Source organism: Macrotis lagotis, chromosome X (assembly GCF_037893015.1).
Source record: "Macrotis lagotis isolate mMagLag1 chromosome X, bilby.v1.9.chrom.fasta, whole genome shotgun sequence".
Classification (NCBI taxonomy): domain Eukaryota; kingdom Metazoa; phylum Chordata; class Mammalia; order Peramelemorphia; family Peramelidae; genus Macrotis; species Macrotis lagotis.
Window position 1 is genome coordinate 611,225,644 of NC_133666.1, and position 27,216 is coordinate 611,252,859.

The 27,216-nt window shown below is 34.8% G+C and overlaps 1 protein-coding gene across 2 annotated transcripts in view; it reads right to left on the bottom strand.

Annotated features, from left to right (window-relative positions):
* The window catches only part of TRAPPC9 (trafficking protein particle complex subunit 9), a 1,041,075-nt gene that overhangs the window by 809,465 nt on the left and 204,394 nt on the right, over window positions 1-27,216 (bottom strand). For both annotated transcript variants that reach the window (XM_074202721.1, XM_074202720.1), the window contains exon 13: window positions 121-247. In XM_074202721.1, the coding sequence (XP_074058822.1) occupies window positions 121-247 (127 nt within the window). The remainder of the gene's footprint in view (window positions 1-120; window positions 248-27,216) is intronic.

Genomic DNA, 27,216 nt, shown 5'->3' on the forward strand with positions numbered 1-27,216 from the left:
CAGATCACATACACACATACCTCCCCATCATGAATTGTGCATTCCAGTCAAACAGAATAACTTGTCCACTCATTTACACACCTCACATTCTCCTAAATCTACAAAGTAAAGAATTCTTACCATTAATAGTAATCTGCCCTGTACTACGAGGAACACCAACCAATGTCACTGGATAAAGCCCGGATTCAGCAGGCAGAGAAAGAGCTGCAGGGAGAGATTCAAATTCGACTCCACTTGTGAGGAGACCCTAAAACAAGACAAAATCATGAAAAGAAAAAGAGAAAATACATTTTGTTCTGCACTAAGTCTAATGATAAGAGAATTTATTAAAGTTGAAGATCTGTGAAAAGTTGAATAAAAACAATAAGGGGAAGAAACGATTTTTACAAGTATCCACCATGATTAATGAGCAATAAGAAGTTAGCATTTATATAACATTTTATATAGCTTTTAAAGTACTTTTAACAGAGGAAAACCTATTATTAACACAAAATAATCCTTCCATCCTTTGCATTTTTTGCCTGTTGACAACTAAACTAGAAAAAACTGTCAGGGGGCAGCAAAGTGGCACAGGAGCTATAGCAACAGCCACAGAATCAGGAGAACCTTAGTTCAAATCTGAACTCATAGTTATATGATTTATATGCTGTATTTATGTTATATATTTATATGACTTATATTAAGTTATATACTTAATTATATGACCTTGACCAAGTTATTTAATCCCATTGCCTTGCAAAACCAGAAAAAAGAAAAAAAAGAAAAAACTGTCTACATTTGTTGTCTCTGTGTTCTCATTATCCATTCATTTCTCAAGTGCTTGCAATCTGATTTCCATTCCCATATACTCAGTTGACATTGCTCTCTCTCTGTAATTACCAATGATTTCTTTGCTGTTAACCCAATGACATTTTTTTCCATCCTTCATCCTCTTTGCCTCACAGCAACTGGCACTGTGAACAATTTTCTCCCTTTTGCATAGTCTTTCCTGCATCTCCTCTTCTACAAACAATCTCTCTCAGTCTCCACTCCAAATTTTTCATTCCATGCCCTGCTTTTTTTTTAAGATGAATCCCAGACCTCCACCCTATACATTCTATTCTTTTACTTCTCACTGAGCATCAAGTCCCATGGGTACATCCCTTACCTCTATGGGGATGACTCCTAAATTTGCACAACTATCTCTCAAGTCTCTCCAGAGTTCTAATCTCTTATCTCTTTGATTACCTGGGTGACTTATTCACATGGATGTCTGACAAGCATCTCAAATAAAATATTTCTAAAACAAATAAACAAACCTAATTATCTTTGCCCCTTAAATTATCCCTCATAATTTCTCTATTTCTGTCACGGTTAAAACACAGGTTCATAATGTAGTAGTTTGTTTCCACTCTTCATTCTTATTTAATCATTAATCTGAACAATTGCAAAGTCTTGTCAATTCTACCACCACCACATCTCATGAACACATCTATCTTTCTACTTATACATTTTCTTATAACCTTTCTACTCAATTATTAGTCTCCTAATTGCAGTTCTTGCACTCAGCCACTTCTTTTTCCAAACTATATCACGCAGTCAATAAACTGGCAATATTAAAATAAAAATCTGGACAAATAAATGTGTCACATGCCTTAGGTCTCTATTATTAGGGAAGGTAAGGTTGGCAAATCATGAATTAGGGAGTAGAGGACTGGGAAAGAGAACCAAAACTGCCTATGGGCGAATGAAATTGCTCAGGTCATAAATGGGACAAGTCAAAGTTTCTGATCTATGCAGATCAGAAATGGGGTCAGTTCATAAGAGGCCCAATGTTTCCAGCCTAGATGAACTAGAGAGACCTAATCTCTCTCCACCCACCAAAAGAAAAAAAAAAGGCACAGGCATGACTATGACATTCCCCAACTGAAAAGCTTAAAGAGTTCTCTGTTAAATCCAGTAAATGTCCTTCAATTGGAGAATGGCTTAGCAAACTGTGGTATATGTATGTCATGGAACAATACTGTTCTATTAGAAACCAGGAGGGATGGGATTTCAGGGAAGCCTGGAGGGATTTGCATGAACTGATGCTGAGTGAGATGAGCAGAACCAGAAAAACACTGTATACCCTAACAGCAACATGGGGGTGATGATCAACCTTTAAGGACTTGCTCATTCCATCAGTGCAACAATCGGGAATAATTTTGGGCTGTCTGCAGAGTACCATCTGTATCCAGATAATGAGCTATGGAGTTTGAACAAAGTACAAGGACTATTCCCTTTAATTTAGAAAAAAAAAAGATAGCTTATTGTCTGATCTTGTTACCTCTTAGACTTCTCTTCTCTTTAAGGATATGATTTCTCTCTCATCACACCCAATTTGGAACAAGGTACAACATGGAAACAAAGTAAAGACTGACAGAGTGCTTTCTGGGGGGGGGGGGGAGCAGGACTGGGGGAAAAATGTAAAACTCAAATAATATCTTTAATAAAAATAAATTTTAAAAAAGGAGTTCTCTGTTGCATTTAGGAAAAAATACTATTCTTCTATTGACATTTAAAGCCCCTCACAATCTAGGTTGAATCCACCTTTCCAAACATATCACATATTCATTCTTACACACTTTTCACCCCAGATTGACCTGTACGTGACATTCCACATAATGCTCTTCCTTGTCAATTATATGCCATCCACCCCTCCACACAGTATCTCAGCCAGAGTCCAATGCTAGAATGCTCTCCCTCAGCTTTGTCTCTTGGAAGGTCTGGTTCTCTTCCAAATTCAGCTCAGGTTCCAAATCCAATAGGCCTTTTTGAAGTCTCCCAGCTGTTAGTTCCCTATCCCGAAATTATTTTGTTTATTTTTCCTTTATCTTATCTATTTACAAATTGCCCCCCTACTAACTCATTCAATCAAATGTAACATTCTTGAGGGCAGAGAATAGTGGTTTAGTTTGGTTTGTTTTTTACTTTAGTGCAGTGCCTGGCCAATCATAGGTTAAGAAATCCTTCTAAGCTGAATTGAATCCATCAAGGTCCAAATGACCTTCTTTCTTTTCCACAAAGCCTTCCCTAGAAGGTAGGCAGGAATTAGAGATGTACCCACACAGTCCCATCACTTTAGAGTTGTAGAAACAAGCCCTGAAAAGTAAAGAGGCTTATGCAAGAACCAAGAGTGAGTTAGTGGAATTCTCCTACCTCCAAGAATTGGCTGATTTTTTCCATTGCACTACAATGGTTCTTGATTCCTTAAAGCTAGAAATGATCTTTCCCTCCACTACTCTAAAAGCACTTTATATTACTCATAAGAACTAATGATACTCTAATTTATCTTATATTTACTTGTGCCCACATCTTATATTAGTTTATAAAGTCAGAGAAGATGGAGATCATGTCTGCCTTGTTTTTGTAAAAATCTAAGTACCAAGCATTGTTGGAAGGGTTGTGGGAAATCTGGGACACTATTACATTGTTAATGAAGCTGTCATCCAACCTTTCTGGAGAGAAATTTGTTGCCCAAAGGGTAACAAAAATGTGCATACCCTTTGACCCAGCAATACCACTACTGGGTCTATACCCTGAAGAGATGAGGAAAAAGGGTAAAAATATCACTTGTACAAAAATATTCATAGCAGCCCTGTCTGTGGTGGCAAAGAATTGGAAATTAAGTAAATGTCCTTCAATTGGGGAATGGCTTAGCAAACTGTGGTATATGTATGTCATGGCACACTAATGTTCTATTAGAAACCAGGAGGGACGGAAATTCAAGGAAGCCTGGAGGGATTTGCATGAACTGATGCTGAATGAGATGAGCAGAACCAGAAAAATACTGTACACCCTAACAGCAACATGGGGGCGATGATTACCCTTGATGGACTCACTTATTCGATCAGTGCAACAATCAGGGACAATTTGGGGCTGTCTGCAATGGAGAATACCATCTGTAACCAAAGAAAGATCAAGGACTATTAACTTTAATTTAGAAAAAAAAACTGATATCTTATTATCTGATATTGCTATCTCTTAAACTTTATGTTTCTCTCTTAAGGATATGATTTCTCTCTCATCACATTCAATTTGGATCAATAAATAGCATGGAAACAATGTAAAGACTGACAAATTGCCTTCTGTGGAGGGTTGGGGAGGGAAGATCAGGAGAAAAATTTTGAAACTCGAAATAAATAATATCTTTAAAAGAAAAATCTAAGTGCCAAGAAACCTATGCACAACTTTTTTTTATAAGATTTTGATTAATAAATAAAAGGAACAATTTCCACCTTAATATTAAAGCAATTTTGGGGTAGCCAGGTGGCATAGTGGATAAAGCACCGGCCCTGGAGTCAGGAGTACCTGGGTTCAAATCCGGTCTCAGACACTTAATAATTATCTAGCTGTGTGGCCTTGAGCAAGCCACTTAACCCCATTTGCCTTGCAAAAACCTTAAAAAAAATTAAAATAATTTTCATTTTTACCCCAATGGTATCATTAATAAATTTATTTTTTTCTGTGCTTAATGAGTAAAAACACTATCAAAAAGGAAATGGAAAAATATTATCCCACATAACTTAAATGTTACATCATTAAAAAATTCCCCTACCATCCCCTGTCCCTTTAGCTGCTTAAAGATAAAGATGTTGCTTATGTATCCCCACAACTTAAATGAGTGATGGTATAATAAACTGGCAATGTGATATAATAAGACATCATGTGACAATATGTGATATGTGATGAAATGCAATGCGATATGATATGACAGGACAGGACATGATATGATATGTAATGTGATGTTACATGATGGGACATGATATGATATGTAATACAATGTGATGTAATATGATGTGACAAGATGGGATATGATGTGCTATGTAATGTGATATAATACACTGTGATATATTATGTAATGAGATGCAATCTATGATTTGCCATATACATATATATATATATATATCTGTCCTAAGTATTTTAAGTGATATATGATGACGACTCTATCCTTCTATAAGAGATTAGATCTTCTGATCTCTATATGACCATTTGCCTTTTGTGAGTAAAATAGTGTTCTAGGGAAATCCTACAACAACATTGGCACTCAAACAGTGTGACCAGCTCACCTGAGTTACCCTCTCTAGCCCCACTTCTAGCTTGTGTAGGAAATTTCTATGTTGCCAGTTGTTCAGTCATGTTCAACTCTTCATGACCCCATTTGGAATTTTCTTGGCCAAGATACTAAAGATACTAGCTTTCCATTTCCATCTCTATCTACAGTGCCAGTGAAATACCTCAAGTAGCCAGTATTAAGTAAGTAACAATAACAGAAAGATTGAAAAGAGGAACCTAGAAGTCACATACAAATTGTCCCAAAAAAAATCAAAGGAGCATAATTTGCAAAGTGTATTGATTTAAAAAAATTAAATATATTACTAAAAGTCACATTCTGAGATTATCTATTAAATCAGGGCTGTCCAACCTTACTTTTAAAAAATTTTACTGAAACAATAGACAATATATTTTGATGTGTTATTTTAGTGAGAGCGCAAGTACAGTTTCATTTACTAAAACATTTAGTACACCCACAGGCAGCCACTTAAAACTGTCCACGCATTTTGGACAGCCCTGTACTAAGTCAAGGGAAGTCATCTAGGCATTGCTGCCAGAGCCTTTGGTGCCATGATATTTAAACCTCAGAGAAGCTTCAGATCTCTTGCATTAAGACAAGCAGAACACCAAATGTGAATACATTAATGAACTAACCTCAACTAACCTCAAGAGACTATGTATAAGAGTTAGTCTGCCCCCAACCAAACTCCTACCCCCCAAAATATTCTCCATCTTCAAATGGGTCCAAGCTGACTAGTGCTCTCAACTAATTCATGATTACATGAGTGATTCCCCCTCCCCATGCTCTTCCCAATTCTTTCTGCCTGCCTTCACTCCCTATCCCCTGTCCCTACCAAATGGCCTGATACCCTCTTTTGTGCTAAACAAAAAGTATCCCTGTATCCACTATGCTCTATTACAGTGTGATTAAAACATGATTCCCCACTGCCATCAGTCTTTCCTTTTGAGTACTGAAAGAACAGAACATATTTATCTCCATTTCATAATTCTACAAATTAATTAACAATTCAATGAGGCATTCAAGAGAATTTGCAAAACATTACACCTAAAATTAGAAAAGAAGAAGTTAACTGGAGAAAATATTTTCAGCCTAATCTCTGTGAAAAGGGTCAGATATCTAAGGTAGACAAAATGATGCAAATATATCAAACAAGAGTCATTCTCTAATGGTTAAACAATCAAATGATAAAAACAAGTAGCTAAAAAATATGCAAACTAAGAATAGTTATTTGAAAGGAAAGCAATTTGGAATTACATTTTAAAAACCACTAAACTATATACACTTTTAGATCCGGCAAAAATATGCTGTTCCCTGCTGAGAGGAGGGGAGTGGGAAGGGAAGGTGAAGAGAAATTCTGTGACATGGAAATATGCATGTGCATATGAATGAAAATAAATAAATAAAATTTTAAAAAATAAAAGGAATGGCTGGAAAAAATAAAAAATAAAATTAAGAATAATAATTTTTTAAAAGTATATATTCCAGAGGTAAAAGACAGGAAGAAAGGTCCTATATCTAATTATCCCTTCCTCATTGCCCCTGCAATCTGGAAAATTCACATAAAATTTTTTGGTCCTCCCGTCATTCCAGAATATAAGTCTGAATTTTTTTTCTTTTCCTTTTATTAGGTATTTACAGTACCTTATAGCAAAATTTTCATTAATGTTTCATAATACCATATGTATATTTTATACATTTCTGAGTTTCTAAACTTATCCTATATCTCCTGGTCTTCATATTTCATCATTAGCTTCTGCAAAACTGCCCCAAAATTCCCATTTAGTATTTTATGCCCATTCACAATATATTGAAAACACAATGGGGAACGGGAAAATCAAAACATTACAAGGGATAATTATAGAAATATAACATTTATTAAAGTAACTAAGAACTTAAAGAAAATGAGGTATTCACTGATTAGGGTAACCCTCACAAAATGGAGTAAATGAATATCATAATAATATTATATGATATATCATACAAATTTATTAAAAAGTAAGACAGTAAATATGAAGAAATGAGAAAAAAATCGGAAAGCTGAAATGAATTCATGCAGAGCCAAGAAAACAAGATTAGGTGAAAAACTTAAACTGGGACCACAAAGGAGGACAGCACTTAATGATTTCATAATTCTAAACAATGCATTGAACAATTATAACTTCAGAAGAATGAAAGTGAAGTAGGCCCCTCTTCCCCTTGGTAAAGAATTGGAAGACAGGTGAAGAATAAGACAAATATTTTCAAACATGGCCAAAGAGATAATTCTTTCAATATGCAATTGAAGGTTATTTTATGGGATTGTGGAAATACCTAGGTCTGACTGCAACTCCACAGGTTCAAGGAAAGCCTTGGGCATATAACAATAATAATAATTATTATTTTTATAGTTTGTCACACAGGGGTATATGGAAGAAATTAAACATGGGGTACAAAATGGAAAGGCTAGGGAGAAAAGAATGGTAAAGAAAATGAACTCAGAGAGAAAAACTTCACTCAAGAAATAGTTGCCCTTAAAATTAAAGAAACCCTAAAATCAAAATTTTTGGACATATCACAGTCAAAATTTAGAGCTTACAAAATTAAGAAATACTCAAAGAAACCAAAGAGAAATTCAATGTCCAAGTAACTATAATATGTATCATATAGGAAAGCATCTGCCACTATGATGAAGAGGAGAGCTTAGACTATGATATTCCAAAAGAAAAAAGATAAAAGATTTCAATACAGGATACTCTTTCTATATATGGTAAAATCTGAAAGAAGACGGAAAATAGATTTTTTCCCTTTTTCTTTTTCTTTATTTAAACTATCTTTTACTTATCATGAACTTAGTAATCATCAACAAATATTAATACTAAAGTATAAAAAGAATCAAAAAGAGAATTGCACATGAAATTTTGAATTTCTAACTACATGAGTAAAAAACACATGTGTATGAAATTTAACATGATAATAACAGCATTTCCCCATCTGCATCCCCTCCAAAGTTGCTTTTCATTTTATTTTTTTTAATTCCATATAAAGATAGTAAAAATTCATTTAAAGATTTTTGAGTTCCATATTTTTCTACCTCCCTTCCCTTCCCCCTCCCTATGTCAGTGATAATCTGATATAGGTTATGAAAAAGCATAAAATAAATAGTATGTTTTGGTCTACATTGAGATTTCATAGTTCTTTCTTGCATGTGGATGGCATTTTTCATCTTTTAGAATTGTCTTTGCTCATTCTACTGCTGAGAAGAACAAAAATCAATCACAATAATCATCACACAAAGTTGCTATTAAAGTGTACAATATTCTCCTGGTTCTGTTCACTTAACTCAACATCAGTTCATGTAAATCTTCCTAGTTTTTTTTTTTAATCTACCAACTCTCGGGGCAGCTAGGTGGCACAGTGGATAGAGCACCAGCCCTGGAGTCAGGAGTATCTCAGTTCAAATCCGGCCTCAGACACTTAATAATTACCTAGCTGTGTGGCCTTGGGCAGGCCACTTAACCCCATTGCCTTCCAAAAACCGAAAACAAAACAAAACAAAACAAATCTACCAACTCATGATTTCTTACAGAACAATAGTAATCCATCACATACATGTAACACAAGTTGTTCAGCCATTCTCCAATTGAGAGATATCCTCTCAATTTCCAATTCTTTGCCACAACAAAAAGAGTTGCTATAAATATTTTTGTATATGTGGGTCTTTTTCCCTTTTTATGATCTCTTTGGGGAACAGACTGAGTGTTAGCATTACTGGATCATAAGGAAATTGGTAGGTATTTCTCTTCACTTAATAGTAGCCCCCCCCCGAAAAAAATCACTTGAGACACTAAGGTCACTGTGAACTTCCTAGGGGTACCATGAAAAAACTAAATATTACTGAGAATAAAGTTACCATGAATTGAGAAAGTTCAGGAATCTTTACTTTAAAGATGCTCTACATATTTTAATCAACAAAAGAAGGAACACAAATCAATGAGTTGGGCATGAATTTTTTTTTTTTTGGTGCTCTATCCTCTGTGCCAATTAGAACTGCCCCAAGGCATATAATTTTTAAAACCTGAATATCCTAGAATTTGAAAACACCAACTAAATAACAAAATATAAACTTTAAAATTAAAGAAAATTTTAATAACTGACATCAAAAAGATTATAAAATTGATAAAACTAAAAGCTGACTTTTAAAATGCGAAAAAGAATTTAACAAGAATTAAAAAGAAAATTATTAGAAATCATTTTATCTACTTATGTGTTAACAAAACTAATAACTTGAAGGAAATAAATGAACACTTAGAAAAATAAATACCCATATTAATCAAAGAAGAAATAGATTATTTAAATAAATTAAAAAGTATACAAGCCATGAATGACATAAAACCAGATAAATTATCTCTAGGACTAGATGGATTCATAAATGAAATCTATCAAAAATTTGAAGAACAATGAATTTCAACATTTCATAGCCTTTGAAGTAAAAAAGGTACCCTTCTAATTTCTGATATAAATGTTGACTTTATACCTAAATCAAAGGAAGACGGAGCTAAGAATGAAAACTTTGACATTTCTTCCAGTTCTATGATCCTACCATCCCTTCATATAAGTATTCTGCAAAATCAATTCTGCTAAATTCATAGGAAATCCCCTGAATAAATGTTGATATAAAATATTTAAATTAGCATATTTAGATAAATTTAGCAAATAAGTAAAAAACAGATTACTAGAAATATTATACACTCTAACCAGGCAGAGTTTATATCAGGAATAGGGTTACTTCAAAATAATCCTATAAATATAATAATTTGTCAATAATATAAATAATAATTATTCCATTTAATAGAAAACTCTGTGAGTACAGTGACTGTTTCTCATCCTTCTTTATATTGTCTCTACCCCTAAACATATCATGATACACACACAGGATTCCCAATATTTCTGGCTTCCTTTAATTCTAGGAGAAAAATCATTGAAATGGAAATAAAGAGGCCTGAATTCTAGTTTAAGTTCAACCAACTATTTACTGGGTATCTCTGAGCAGGTTACTTGGCCTCCATTTCTTTATCTGTAACTTAAAGGATTTTAACCAGATGATCTCTAAGATCCTTTACAGCTTTAAATAATCTAAGGTTGACTTTTCAATCCTACTATCTTAGTTCTTTCTCTTATTCAGGAAATAGCTAACAAGACATTATATGTAGAGCTTTCCAAAACATAAAGGACTATATAAATATTTTTATTGTATCTACTTCCTTTAACTTAAAGAGTTTAGATGCAAAAATAAACTCTTTATTTCAATCAGGAGTAAATCACAAATATATAATTTATGGCTACCAGAAGTTCTTTCCTCACAGCTACCTTTTGAAGTCAGGGCCAAATGAATTATTATTTTACACTTTACAGTTAAGGCAACTGAGGTTCACAGAAATTAAATTACTTGTTTATGGTTACACCACAATCCCAGCCTAAGTACAACTCTATTTCTAAGACTCTGCCATTGTTGAGTTTCTAGAAATATTGGACTATTTGCCAGGATACCATATCCTGCCCTTTCAAACATCTGTGCACTTGTGTTCACAACACACCATGTAAGCTACCGCATACTTTTCATTTCTGTTGGACTCAACTCAAGTATCACTAGCTCCATAAGATTTTATTAATTCTCCCAGGTAGAAGTGATCATTCCAATTTCTCATAGCCTCTGGTCTTGAGCTCTCCAGGGAATTTAGCAGAATTGATTTTTCAGAATACTTATATGAAGGGATGGTAGGATCATAGAACTGGAAGATACCTCAAAGGTAAACCTTCTTCATTTTACAGATGGGAAACTAAGCCCAAGGGAGATGAAGGGATTGACTGAATGGAATCTTCTAACTTCAGAGTCAGTTCTTTCCCATAGACTAAGATTCCTATGTCAGACTTCAAGATACTTGGGGACAGGAACAGCATCATTTTTTCAGCTTTCTATCCCCAGAACCTAGCACTGTGACTTAGAAGTAGAAATTACTTTTAAAATATTTGCTGAATTAAATTTCAATTGTGATCTGCTATACTGATTCTTGCCTCAGATCCAAATATGTGTACTTGTTGTGACCCCTAAATCAGCATGCAACATTGAGAAAACTATCTTTCCTCCCTTAGCATCAATTTCCTAACCTATAAAACAGGAGAATGGGGAGTAGCCGTAGAAGGATGGATGAGATGATCTCTAAATTCTAAGAAAAAAAATTTTAAAAAAACTTTCAACATTTTAAGATGTGAGGAAGAAGAAGCAAGGGGTAGTAAAAAAAAAAAACTGTGCTGAACTTAGAGTTGAGAGTTCTGAGTTCAAATTCCATGTCTAATCATTATCTATATAGCTGTAGGCAAATTGCCTATAGCTTGTTTCATCATCTATTAAAGGGGGACTTAAGGGTAAGGATAATAATCTCTGTAGTACTTTACCTAATAGAGTTGCTCAGGGGATCAAATTAGATAACATATATAAAATGCTTTGTAAAGCTTAACACCCTATATAAATGAAGGCTTTTATGAGAATTATATTCCTTCATCCAAAGAATCTAATATGATTCTAAGAAGACTAAGATCACTCAGTGAATGTTAACTGAATGAACAAATATGCTTATGATGGAATCAATGACAAATTAGCCAGAAGATACACAATATATAAATAAAGGAAATTGATATTAAAGAAAAACACTGTTAGGACAAATTGTCTTATGTTTCATATCAACTACAAATTAGATGTATTAAAACTGCTGTTCCTTTTGTCACTGTTTTTGTTGTTTCTTGATTGTTCTCAAAGAGAAACAATGCGATCATGAGGGTGATATCTTGATTTTCAAATGAATTGGATTTAAGTGGGATAGAGCAGTACAGTCATCAACTTCACTTTCTTCTCCAGTCAACAAAGTCTAGTGGCAAAAAAAAAAAAAGCCAGGATGACTGGCAATGGCCCAGGATTCAGTGGGTGACCTGGGTGTCCTGGATGTCTGACCAAGCTCTAAGAGCTCCATAGCACCTGCTTCAGCTGACAAGACAAAAGTCAAGATGACCAGTGATGGTTCAGGTCTTTACCAGGTCTCAGTTCTACTGGGGCAATCCATTCAGTGATTAGGAGATAACTTTGAAAGAGCAATGAAAAGTTGGAGAAAGTTGTTATCAGTCAATATAAAGAAAAACTTACTAACAATTAGAGTTGCTCCAAAATAAAATGAGTTATCTCAGCAACAGAACCTGGACTAAAAGACTTTTCAAGTTCTTCCAACTCCAAGGGTTGGCAATGTAAATTTTCATGATAAACAAATTGTTCAATTACTTAAACTTCAGGTAAACAATTTATTTTATACATTCTAAATCACAGTGAAAATCTGACCAGTTCTCACTTTGAAAGTTCATGTATATTAAAAATAGATGAAAAATCAGAATAATGATAGTTAGCATTTACATATCATTTTGCAAAGCACTTTATAAATATTGCTTCTCTTGATTTTGATCTTTATTAAAAGTGAGTAAAAATTCTGTGTGGTGTTGCTGACATTATATTTCATTACCTAGTAAAGTAGGGCCTTATGGTGAATTTCATGACTTCATATCAAAAACAAGAGCTCATCCACACAAAAATTATTCCAGAGAATGATGCTCCTACTTCTATTTTAGTTACAATCATTTGAGCATAAGATTCTAACAGCAGCCTTTGAAAGGAATGGGATGCCATTTAACTAGATAAAGGGTGCCCTCAACAGCTGACAGAGCAGTACCACCACTTGGCTTGCTGCTTTATTTGTAAGGCTGGTTTCCTTGGGATGCTTTTTTTTTAAATAGACTGGAAACATTTCTATGAAAAAAATCACAATTATTCTTTCCCATTTGGGAAAACAGTAAACATCAATTCCATCTGACAACTTTAAATTTAACAATTTACGTTCAAATGGTTCAAATAAGAAAATAAAAGCACTTCTGTGAATATCAAAGAAGCATTTAAAGTCTATTCTTTTATCCCTTACTCCTGCCTTTTATTCATATAAGAGGCCCCTCAAGCAAAAGGCTGACTTTCAAAAGAAGAAAAATTTCCTCTAGTAAAACTGTATTTTAAAAATGAAAAATGTGCAAAATCATTCCTGAAGGAAGCTCCTGTTTACTTGGAAAAATCAAATTTTGGTGAACAATACAAGTATCACAGAAAGTTCACCTTAAAAGAACTGTAGAAATTACCTAGATTTCTCTTTTTTGAGATGAGAAAACTGAGGCTTTAAGGTAAATTAAACTCCAGTAAATAGAGAATCAAGGTCAATCATCTGAAATGAGCAGCACATTTAGAATAAAAAAAAAGACTTGATTTTTTTAGTCTTAACAGCCACCTTTTATTACCAAGAATGGTTCAATTTTCTCAGCTGTAAAAATAAAAGGGTTGGCCCTCTATGGTTTCTGCTAAATCTGACAAAATACGATTCTAGAGGGGTAGCTAGGTGGCACAGTGGATAGAACACCAGCCCTGGAGTCAGGAGTACCCGAGTTCAAATCCGGCCTCAGACACTTAATAATTACCTAGCTGTGTGGCCTTGGGCAAGCCACCTAACCCCATTGCCTTGCAAAAAAAAAAAAAAAAAAAACCTGAAAATATGTATATTTCTAGAACCAAAACTTCTTAACATTACATCATTCTGTTCCTGAAAACGAGAAAAAAGACAATATAGCTAAAATGGTATAATGCCTTTAACATTAAAGACATTAAGTATTTTGTGTATACCAATACAGATATATCAAATCACATAGCTAAGTTCCCATGAGCCACTGTCCTATCAGGACAGTAAGCATGCCTTTATCTATTATCTTTTTATAGCATAGGACAAATTTTATTTGTACCACAAAAAGACTCTCACTATACATTAAAGTATATTATACTATGGATAACCCAAAGTCACATAGAATGTATATGCAAATGTCTCAAGAGCTCAGTTCAATAGGGAGCTGTACATTTTGTTTTTGTTTTTTGCTGTACATTTTGTTTTTGTTTTTTCTTTTGGTTTTTTTTTTAGGTTTTTGCAAGGCAATGGGGTTAGGTGGCTTGCCCAAGGCCACACAGCTAGGTAATTATAAAGTGTCTGAGGCCACATTTGAACTCGGGTACTCCTGACTCCAGGGCCGGTGCTTTATCCACTGCGCTACCTAGCAGCCCCAGGGGGCTGTACATTTTGTACTACCATTAACCTAAATTTCTAACCTAGAAACTAGAAGTCAAGGTATTTAAAAATAAAAAATTACAAAGATGAAAAAAATTTGTCTCCTCCATGTGGTAAAGAAATGTAAGTCTTTCCTATGCATGTTCAATGCCATTAGACCTTTCAAAAATACATTTGAATTCAAAGACCATTTGAATTTTCTTTTTAACCTATTTCTACTGTCAATTACTCTGAAGTTCTTCAATTTCAAAACTTTCAGCATAAATAAATAAGTTTACAGACACAGCAATAAGAAATGAGGAGCAGGGTAGTTTCAGAAAAAAACTATAAAGATTTATGTGATTGGAGGCAAATTAAAGTGAACAGAACTAGCTGAACCCTGCACACAATAACAGTTGTAATGTATGATGAAGAATGATGAATGACTTAGCTATTCTCAGCAATGCAATGATTCAAGACAATTCCAAAGAACAAATGATAAAAATGCTATCCACCATCAGAGAAAAGGATTCTGAATGCAGATTTGAAGCATATTGTTTTTTCTTTTCATTTTTGGTCTATTTTCTTTCACAATATGACTAATAAGTATATATATATATATATATATATATTACATGACTACAAATGTATAGTACTGATAAAGGGAAAGATGAAGAGAAATTGAATGTAACAAATAATTTAGGTGGAGATTTAAATTGACTCTTGAGATGTAAACTGACTTGGAAGTAGAGAATTATGATTGTAACAGAAATAATTGTAATCTTGGGTGAGGACCTGTAAGGGGTTAATAAGAGTACGTGGGCATGAGGAGTTGATCCTGAGAGTCAATGAGACTGGGGAAAACAGGAATGTCCATTCCAGAGTGTTCTGAACTCAGGAAGGAACTCTGGCCCTTCTCTCTATTTGTTCTCTGCCTTTCATCCTTATCTTGTTTAAGATTCTCAGGAAGGAGCTTTGGTCCTTATCTCTCTGCCTTTCATCCTCATCCTGTTTAAGCCAGGATACACACCTTTAGTGGCATGCCCATTACTCTTTCACAGTGCCTGGAGATGAGGAATGCTGATAACAGGGGGGGACTAGGCTTATATATACCCTTACTCAACAATGTGAGTTAGAGATGTAGAGATGTAGTGTCCTGTTAATAAAACCTGTTACGCATCTCTCCTGGTTGAACTCTCGTTATTGAACATACTGGCCATGTCCAGCGACGCCCCGAAGACCTTGGAAAGGTAGGACCCAGCTGCCCAAAAGGAAAAGTCAAAGGACTTTTCAAGGACTCTCCCCATTCTTAAAATACCATTGTTTAATGTAAAATTTGTGTCCTGATCTCCTTGGGCTTTTACCCTCTACCTAATTACTAGTCAAGTATAGGGGAAGTAAGTTGACCTTTTGCCCTCTGGATGAGAGGCAAGACATAAAAACCTGAGCTGGACTCCAGTTCAGGGCCATTCAGTCTTCTCTGACCATGCTAAGGCTGCTTTGCTATTTTTTTCCCTCTCCCTTCCTAGGTCTTACAACCTTTTTTTAACAAATTTTTATTTTATTTCCACCTATACTTTCCCAATCTGAATAATGATTCCTCATAGGTAGAATCAAACCCAAGCAGCCAGTGGCTACAGTATATCAAATTGCTTCCTTCTCAAGAAGGAAGGAAAAAGGTAAGAGAAAAAAATTAGGAATTCAAAAATTTTAAAAACCAATGTTAAAAATTGTTTTTCCATGTAATTAGAAAGAAATAAAATATAAAAATAAAAAATGAAAAAATTATGGTGACATTGAGTCTTCTAATAGACACATATACTATTTTAAATGGTCATCTTGAAGACACAAGCTAATTATCTAAAAAAGCACAACAAAGAAAAATGAATAATTTCCCTAAAAAATTTCCCTAAGAAAAAAAAATATTCTGTTAGTTTTTTTTAAACTTATCTTCTACTCCTCACCCCACACTTTCCTTTACCCCTTTCGGCTCACTTAAACTTTGAAGCCCCAATATACTTGTACCATTCTTATAGGTTTTCACATTCTGCTCTGAACCAGGGCTGTGTCACCTATCCTATTTTTTAAGATTGTAAATTGAATGAGGGCAAATCACCTAGAATCAGTAACTCAATAAAGAAATATTCATTAAACACCTTCTATGTTCCAAGCTCAAAGTTAAGCACTGTGGATACAAATTAAAAAAAAAAAAGGAAACAAACAAACAAACAAAAAAACCAGTTACCTTACAATTACAAAGGAAGTGATGCAGGTAAAGATGAAGAGAATTGTGAATGAAGAACTTGGGTGGAGCTGTAAATTGACTAGAAGTAGAGAATTATGATTTAACAGAAACAATTGCAATCTTAAAGGCTGCTCAAATTGGGTGGAGATCCACTCTATCTAAATTCCAGGTCCAGTAAGAGAAAGGGATTTCACCTTTTGCCCTCTGGATGAGAGGCAAAACATAAAAACCTGAGCTGGAGGCCAGCTCAGGGCCAAGGTCTTCTCTACCCACCTGTGGCCCAGCCAACTATGCTTGGCTGTTCTTTTATCTCTCTCTCTCTCTCTAACTCTCTTCCTAGCCCTTCCTATATCTTGTAACCTTTTTAAATAATTTTTTGTTTTATTTCCACCCTTGCTTTACCAAGTCTGAATAATGATTCCTCATAGGCAGAACCAAACTCAAGTAGCCGACAGATATATAAAGAGGAATCAAACTTGGGAGTGACCTTTGATTCATTCTTCTCCCACATCTCTCACATCTAATAAATTCATAATTCCTATAATCCTTACCTCTAAAATACATATGACATATCTATATCTCTTTCTTACTTTCTACCAAATCACCCAAATTCTAGCCTCAAATTTCCCCTTGGCTAATCTATACTACCATTGCTTCTGGAAAGGGCATCGCCATGTAAAATTTCCCTACCCTTCTCAAACCAAATACTTTACTGGCTACTTTGTGGCTCCCTCAAGGCCAGAGAATGTCTTGTTATTGTATTTGCATTCCTCATGGTTAAGACAGCACTTGTTATATTCTAAGTATTTAATACCTGCCTTTTGTTTATTCATTCACTGAAACATCAAGAGGACTTCACCACCTTTAAGTCTCTTAAAATGTCTTCCTAGTTAAAATCATTCTATTTATCTGTTTACCTTAAAACCTAAAACGTGTCCTGTCAAAAATTATATTCCATTGGATCTGTGATATCATCCTCATTCTGAGTATGCCTCCAAGGATGTAAATCACAGTCCATCTGCCTCACCATTCTACATGCTCTTTATCCATGTGCTGCCAACAGGCCCTCAACCCAATATGAATAGAGTCCCTCAGATGCTTTTGATGTATTGTGGATACCAATAGGATATATGAATTGTCCATTAGCTTTACTTTGCCATCAGTAAAAAGTGAGTCCTTCTATTTTTGATCATGCATCTCTTTAAGGGTATCTTTTATATTATTCCTCCCATGTAACTCCTTGTTATAATTTATTGCAGCCACTTCATGTCCCTCAAACTCTTCAAAGATTATGGGATTCTATGACTCATAGTCATGTAACATTACCAAAAGAACACTAGTATTAAAAAGATGAGTGAGACTATCTCAGAAAAATTAAGATTTAAAAAAAAAAGTTTTGCAAATTACTTAAGGTATTAGCTCACTCTATTCTCTCTATTCAAGTTTGCATCCACATCACTATTCATTTGCAGTGTGTCTCTCCAAGTTAGAAACTTTATACTGATTCTGGTTACTGAGAACCTGAGTTTGAATCCTGACTCTGCTTGCTTCTTGAATGACCTAAGTCAAGTCATTTCATTTCAATTAGCTTCAGTTTCCTTGAATGTAAAGAGGTGATTATGTCAGATGGTTTCAAAGACAACAAAGGGGCTAGAGGATGATGTTTGTCCCTCACTCTCAAAATAGACCATGACATAAGGGTGATGCCATGACAAGAACGTGAATTGGATTTAAGTGAGAATTAAAAGGCAGCTAGGTGGCATAGCGGACAGAGCACCGGTCTTAGAGTCAGGAGGACAGGAGTTAGAATCTGGCCTCAACTTGACACTAGCTGTGAGACCTTGGAAAAGTTGCTTTACCCTGACTGTCTCACATCCAGGGACATCTCCAATCATCCTGATTCATATCTGATCATTGGATCCAGATGGCTCTGGAGGAGAAAGCGAGACTGGTGACTAGGCACAGTACCAACTTAATAAAATCCAATTCACATACTTGTCATGGCATCATCTCCCTGGTGTCATGGTCTTTAAGAAAGGACAAATGTTATTATGATTCTTTTCTGTTCAAGTTACAAATGTTGAAGGACAAGCTCTAGTCATCCATCTATCAAGCAAAATTGGTTATCGTCTTAGTTTTTTCCTGCATGGGGAGAGTTAAAACAAACTCTTTTGAGTAATTATGGATCTCATTTGGGAGACAATGGAATTTGATGAAATCAGCACAATATCATCTCATAAACAGGAACATCAAGAGGACCAAACCTACCACCTCTGAAGAATGCCTCCTGAATTGAACTCTGACAGAAGTGGACATCTCTGATGAGCAAGTATCCCTCAATATCATCTTCCTTGCTCTTAGGGAGCTAAGGTTATTTCTCTTGTTTTAGCTTTCCTATAATCTTGTTTGAAATATTAAAAGTCTGAAAATACTCATGGGAGACTTTTTTTAAGAGAACCTTTAAAGTAGATCTCTACTGAATCAACTTTTTTTTTTTTGGTTTTAGAAATATTTTATTTATTTTTAGTTTTACAATTTTCCCCCATTCTTGCTTCCCTCCCCCCCACCCCTCACCAAAGGCATGCTGTTAGTCTTTACATTGTTTCTATGGTATACATTGATCTCAATTGAATGTAATGAGAAAGAAATCATATCCTTAAGGAAGAAAAATAAAGTATAAGAGATAGCAAAATTACATAATAAGGTAACAGATTTTTTTTCCTAAATTAAAGGTGATAGTCTTTGGTCTTTGTTCAAAGTCCACAATTCTTTCTCTGGATACAGATGGTATTCTCTATTGCAGATAGTCCAAAATTATCCCTGATTGCTGTACTGATGGAATGAGCAAGTCCATCAAAGTTGATTCTCACTCCCATGATGCTGTTAAGTTGTACAAAGTTTTTCTGGTTCTGTTCATCTCGCTCAGCATCAGTTCATGCAAAACCCTCCAGGCTTCCCTTAATTCCCATCCCTCCTGGTTTCTAATAGAACAATAGTGTTCTATGACATACACATACCCCAGTTTGTTAAGCCATTCCCCAACTGAAGGATATTCACTAAATTTCCAATTCTTTGCCATCACAAACAGGGCTGCTATGAATATTTTTGTACAAGTGAATCAACTTTTTTTAATGGTCAACAAGCAATAAGTGGGATTATCTATATATTTGTATTATCCATATATTTCAATAATATAATGGTAAAATGTAATCTGCTGTGGAATATCATTTCTAAAAGACTGTGTCTTTCTGATATCCTTTTTAGGCATGCCTTCAATCAAGCATATATCTTTCCCATATAAATATTTTACATAGATGGAAAAATAGACATAGTAGTAAGTAGCTATTCATAAATTAGGTGGCACAGTGGGTAGAGCACCGGCCCTCGAGTCAGGAATACGTGAGTTCAAATCTGGCTTCAGACACTTAATAAACAGAGTTCTTATTTTATCAAAGCAAGGATTAAAACTAGTTTTAAAAAATCTAGAAAAATACAAATGAGAAAAGGCTATGGGTTACAATGAAAAGAAATTCAACTTGACCTGTTTAAACAAATGACTGAAATACAAAAAAAAAAAAATTAGAAATAAGAAGAGGTAAGGATACCCACACTGATCAAAATAATTATGTAAAGAAGTTTAACTAATATATATTAAATGTCACAACATGGAGAATAAAATATTCTAAGAATGATCTCAGTCAAAAAACATTTGATCTGCTTGCTACAGCAATTACCTAGCAGCTGAAAGTAACCTAGGTTAAGATAACAAATGTAAAATATTACAAAAAGATTGGGAAATGATTAAGAGCAGTTATCACATCATAAAATAACAAAAAGCAGTGAAAGGATAAATAACTTTAACAACAATATGGAGAAAGCCTTTAAGTAAAGCTATCCCCAAAGCATTTATGACATCATGCAGGTGATGACAGGACAAGAATGTGAATTGTATTTAAGTGAGGGGGGCTGTGCTAAGTCACCAGCATCACTTTCTCCTCAGAATCATCTTGGCCCAGTAGCCAGATTTGAATCAGAACAACTAGAGATGGCCCTGGATGCAAAGTGATAGGGTTAAGTGACTTGTCCAAGGTCACACAGCTAGTAAGTGGCAAGTGTCTGAGGTCGGATTTGAACTCAAGTCCTCCTGATTCCAGATCTAGTGCTCTATCCACTGTGCCACCTAACTGCCCCACTCTAGCTCAGCAGTTCCTTCCAACAGTGCTTTATTGCACCCAATGGTGCTTCAGCACCATGACTTCTGGAGGGTTCATATTCCAAAGGTGGTCCCAAGACCCACGGGAGCTTTCCAAAAACATTTAAGCAGGAAACTAAACAAACAGGAACAAACAGGAAAAAAACATAAACAGATAAAAATCAAAAAAGATTTATCAGCAATTATGCAGCTTCTACTTTGAGATCACAGGATCAAAGTACAGTGTGCTTCTGAAGGAAACAGAAGCGATATGGATGATGAACAAATAAGTTAGATTGAACATGAATATCTAAAGACGGCCTGAGGTTGAAACAAGAAAATTCTTAGGGCATGTACAAAAAAAAAAAATCAATTCTTAAGATCATTAAAAAAAGGAAGTTATCAAATGCAGGGTGGAAACCTCAGATCTGATTTTTATTTTTTAATAAGTGACTGAAAGAAGATCAATAAATACTGACTCATAAGCACAGAGTAAATACTCAATAAATGTTAGCTAAAAATGAATAAAAATGCAATAAAGCAATAAAAAGTTCATTCGTTATTTCCAAATATACACAGTAACTCAAATAAAATTTGTATAGCAAGCTTACTATGACTTATCTGTAATTAGCAAAATCTATCTCAATACCCTTTTAATAATAATACATCAGTAATCATTATTATTCAACATAACACATATTTACATAACATGAAATATATTTTTACAAGCACTTACACTCACATTCATTCTCAAAATGTCCTGGTAAAAGTAGGTGGCACAAATATTAATATCTTCCTCTCCTAGTTGAATAAACTGAGAACTAGGGATACAAAGAACTTTGTCTAAAATAGCACAAATGAAGTGATCTTATCATCATACAACTTTTCTTCTCAAAAGTTCCTTAAAATCCGCAGTGGATAAAGCACCAGGCCTGGAGTCAGGAGTACTTGAGTTCAAATCCGGCCTCAGACACTTAATAATTACCTAGCTGTGTGGCCTTGGCCAAGCCACTTAACCCCATTGTCTTGGGAAAAAAACCTTAAAAAAAAAGGCAAATTTTTTAGACCATAACTTAGTAATAAAAGTATTCAAAAATGAATTCAAAAAAGCATTCAAAACTAAATTGATCCCTGACCAAGCCAAAGAAGCATAAATCTCAGAATGGATGTGCTCAAGTACAAAAAGGGGTTTCATCATAGACTCACAGCTGCTGGGGTGCACATTTACTTCACCCAAGAAGATAAAAATCATCTTGCACAGTGTTTACTGAACAACATAATCAGGTTTTGAAGCTATAAATACTAATTCCAGTTCAGCCAATACTTGCTCTATAATCGTGGACAAATCATTTCTGTCTTAAGACTTAATTAGTATGTCACTGTGTGACTAACCCTCAAATTTCCATTAAAAAGGAGAAGACATAGGCCCAATAAATGAAATATGAAAATGTCATATGCCAAACACAATCAGGGTTATCAAAAATCTTGAAGATGACAGTCAAGCCTGAGAAATAAGACACAAACACAGGAAAGAATGAGTGTGAATGCTGATTCAAATCCTAGCTCTGCTTCTGTATTACTGCAAGGGCCTTAAAAACTCATTTTCCTTTTCCTTGCTGACATTCAATCATTTCAATCATGTCTAAATCTTTGTGACTCCATTAGGAATTTTCTTGACAAAGAATCTAGAGTGGTTTACCATTTCCTTCTCCAACTCATTTTCCAAAAAAGGAACTGAAGTAAACTAGGTTGAGTGACTTGCCCAGGATCACACAGCTAGTATGTGTCTGAGGCAAGATTTGTACTTGGGAAAATAAAGTCTTCCTGACTCCAGACCTGGCACTCTATCCTCTGTGCCACCTTCTTCCCTTCTCTTGTTCTCAGTTACTTCAACTATAACATGGAGTCAGACTATAATCTCTAAGATCTCCAATGATAATGTTCAATACTCAAATCAACAAACCAAGGAACATTTAGAGAATGTACCCCATAGAGAGATCCAATATCCCTTGCTCCTCTCCAGTCCAGTGCCAAGAATATTGACTCCAAAGTCTCATTCCCTCCATCAATCAGCTGAGAGGGTAATAAACCTTGTATAAGTATACACCAAAAAAATCCAAGTTCCAAATTTTGTCTACAACATGATTAATTCTGCATTTGAAAACAAAGCAAAACAAAAACTTTAGATCTGTTGAAGAAACTGTCACCTACTACTCCCTGTTACCTAGTTTCATCACATTAGATGTGTAAAGCAAAATGCAAATATTCTCTCCTGCCAAATCCTAACTCCATGCAATAATACTCTGGTTGCCTTACTATGATCTCCTTCACATAGATTTTGCTTTTGATGTCAGAAATACTTCAGTTTGAATCCCACCTCACTTTTATGTCTTTTACTTCTTTATGTCTCTGGACATATGACCTTGGATAAGTTACTAAAATCCTTCTGGGCCTCAGTTTCCCCATGTGTAATAACTAGGAATTACCATATTTCCCTATGTATAAGATACTCCCATGTATGACACCCTTAAATTTGGGGGTCCAAAATCTGGGGGAAAAAGTATTAAATGAAGTTATTGAATTCAAGTTTCATTCATCATAAAATTCATACAACTCATCACTGCCAAAACTCCCATTCATTAACTTGTCCATATCTGTGTTTGATGATGAATAACTGTCTTCATATATTGCCTCATCCTCAAATCTTAAATGATTTGACAATAATCTTAAACTTGATATTATCCCAGGATCTTTTTACCCAGGTACAAACTTTTCCTATAGTTGGTTTCTTCACTCTTCCTGCTGGTGTCAAATTATCCCCAGAAGACTTCATCAGCATAATTTCCATTCTTTTTTGTAAACTGGATGGCTTTAAACTTGAATTCATGAAATGCATGAAATAGCTTGAATGCATGAAAATCTTTTCTGAGTCACTCCTGGCAGAACGTGGCAAAATATAACCTAATATACCAGTAACAAATGTGAAAAAAAAGCAGGAAATGCAAGTAAAAACACTCTACAACTACTGTATAAGATGTTCCCAGTTTTAGACCCAAAATTTTTCAAAAAATGATGAGTCTTATACATGGGGAAATACGATAAACTTCATAGCCTCTAAGGTCCCTTCCAGTTCTAAATCAATGATCTTATGAATCGTTTGCTCCTGTTCCTTGGAATCCTCTACTTCATGATCAAAGTCCTCTACATCCTAAGTTTTTCGATCAAAATTCCTTAGACTTCATAGGCTTACTACTCCAAATTCATTCTTCTACCAGTATCAACCTGTGTAGAGTTACATCTTATCCACTAGTATGACAATCTCCCACCAGGGTCTCAGAAGTCATGAAGGGTATTAGAAAGACCAAATGCTCAAGCAGGGGCTCTAACCCAAGCAGACTCCAAACTAAACATCAGAAATATTGTTGCTCAAATGCTTATGCTTTGGAGCACAGTCAATAATCTCTGAAAGATCATGGAAAAGGATAAGGTACCATGGTATTTGAGATGGGCAAATATATTAATTTTCCAAAAGGAGATTTACAAAAATGCAAACTTACATGCTAGTGAACTTATCCTCTTAGCCCACACACCAAAGTCCCAGGATAATTCCAAAAGTTAATTTTAAGGTGGTTACATAGTAGTCAGAAAAAAGAAGCAGTGAGCACCAAAAGACAATACTACTTTATTAATAAGCCATGCCAAACTAATCTATTTCCATTCTAGATAATTATTATTTTGACAAAACAAAGGAATGATGTTCACATAGCTTACCTACATTAGCAAAACAATGAACAATAAAATCTCTCTGGCTCTTTTCATGGAAATACTATAGAGATATAAGATGGTAAACTTAGCAGACTTGCAAACACTAAGAGCTGAATTCAAACTCCACCAGTGACCTTTCCTTGTTGTGTGTCATTCTGAATCTCACTTTCCTCACTTGCAAAATAAGGATGATAATAATATCTATATTATTTATCTGATAATTACTGTGAGGCTCAAATGAGATAATCTATGCAAAATGCTTTGAAAACTTTAAATGAACCAATAAATTCAGTTATCATCATCATTATTATTATTACAGGTCTCTGGCATCTTTTTTTGTAGATAGAAACGGTCTTAAAGCAAGTCACTATCGGGGCAGCTAGGTGGCGTAGTGGATAAAGCACCAGCCCTGGAAGTCAGGAGTGCCTGGGGTTCAGATCCCCTCTCAGACACTTAATAATCGCCTAGCTGTGTGGCCTTGGGCAAGCCACGTAACTCCATTTGCCTTGAAAAACCCTAAAAAAAAAAAAAAAAAAAAAAGTCACTATCCCATTTTTTTTGTTTATTTAATATTCTGGATACTATTGCATAAGGCCATAAAATGATTATTTTTTGTAAGCAAATATAAGCATTAAGATGTAAGCTCTTCTCATGCAAGCAACTGTGGAACAACTCTAAAAACAGAAAAAAATTACAAGAATGATATGAACCTCATTCTCTTAACAACACTCATCTGTTAGAGCTCTACATTTTTGAAAGCTTTCAGTTCCATGTATCTGAAAAATTACAAATATGTATTATGACAATATCAACTAAAAAATTGCTCTTTAATTTTTATGGACCCACATTTTGAAGATCTTCTCAATTAATGTCCTCTCCCTACAACTGTCCTTGTATTAGACTAATTTCTGCATATATCATAAATCATATATCATAATAACAGAACAGACTATTTGTCCTCATTTTCTAACCACCTAGTATAAAACCTTGCAAACATAAGCACTTCATAAATGTTGAAGTGAATAAAATCCTCACTGTTGTCACCTCCTGACTCCCTTCAATGTATTAATCATGTTTTATAGTCTTCTCCACAATCTCAACTCTTGCTATCAGCTTGAGGAATTTCAATATTCATACTGATGGCCCCTCTGGCAAATTGGTCTCTCCTTCCTCAGCACTATTATTGAACATCTCCTCCACTCTAATTACACACTAACATGATCACACTTAAGATCTCACAATCTCTCAAACTGCACCATATCTACATTTGAAGCTTCCATCATGCCTCCTAATCAGTTTTGTGATCTGTCTCAGAAAAAATAGTACCCATTTGTTTCTGACCAGGCAGTCTGTAACCCAGCAGGCACTTCCAGTAAATCATTGCTATTCTTCCTCCACTATCTTCATGTATGCTCTCTTTTATAATCTCAATTGTCATATATCTTCTTTCTATAACTGCTTTTCTATCTCTTTGCCTAATCTTTTCATTTTTAATAACTGCACTTCTATCCCTGACCAAATTTCAAAATCATACTCTAGCAAATATGAGTGATACTTTTAATACTTTCATGATACCAAAACTTTGTCTTCTGAATCCTAGTCATTGTTCTGTCCAATACACCACACTAACTTTGTACTATTAGACGAAAGCGTTATCAATATTTGACACTTCTATATGCCAGGTACTATACCAATTTCAGGGGATATAAGTGAAAACATCCCTGACCTCCAAGAGTAAACTTTCTGTCAATAGAGACATAATACAAAATAAATAAAAATGTACACATAAAACAATTTCATGGGACTCTAAAAGGTTTAGGTATCATTAAAGACTTCATGTCATGTGTGGCATCTGAATTGAACTTTCAAGGGAGGTATGAATTTATTGGATAGAAGTAAGGATACTGTGTATTCTAAATGTGGGGGATGTCCTGAGCAAGGCAGGGAGGTAGGGAATAGTATGTAGTATGTGATATGTGAGGAATAGTAAGAGGGCTGATTCAGCTAGATGACAGAGCATGTGAAGGTGATTCATGTATAATAGACAGCAGGCTAGAGTTGGATGGTAAAGAGGTTTAAATGCCAATCCAAGGAACTTCTATTTATCCTAAAATCTAAAGACTCATGGGATTTATTTTTAAAAATCAACTAAATGACATTGTCAGTCCAGAATATTCCTTTATCACCTGTGCGGATAGTCAGGATAGGAAAGAAAGCTGGTACATAGAAATCCACTGGAAGACTACCTCATAATGTCAACAAGACATAATAAAAGGCCTATATTAATGTGGTCATGAGCAGAAAAAAAAAAGGGGGGAAACTATGAAAAATGTTGAGAAAATAGAACCACTTTCTGGGTATGGGGGTTAGGGCTGAATTAAAGAGAGAAAGTAGAGGATGTCTCTAAGGTTGTTCATAAGAGTCACCATATACATAGTGAGGCTCTTTATGGGAATAAAGATATTTAGGAAGTAGGGTGCATTTAGGGCAAAAAAAATTCTCTTTTGGATATGTTGAACTTGAGGTACCTATAGGCATCTAGTCTATATTAAGAAGAAAGCATAAAAAGTGGGAAAAGTCCAACATACTCTACAATATTCATAGCAGCTCATTTCTAGAGAAGCATGGAATGACTCACAGGATCTGATGCTACGCAAAGAGAGCAGAACCAAAATAACTATGTACATATTAACAATATCGTGAGATGATCAACCATGATGGAGGAAGCTCTTCTCAGCAGTTCAGAGAGGTAGGACAACCCTATCAAATC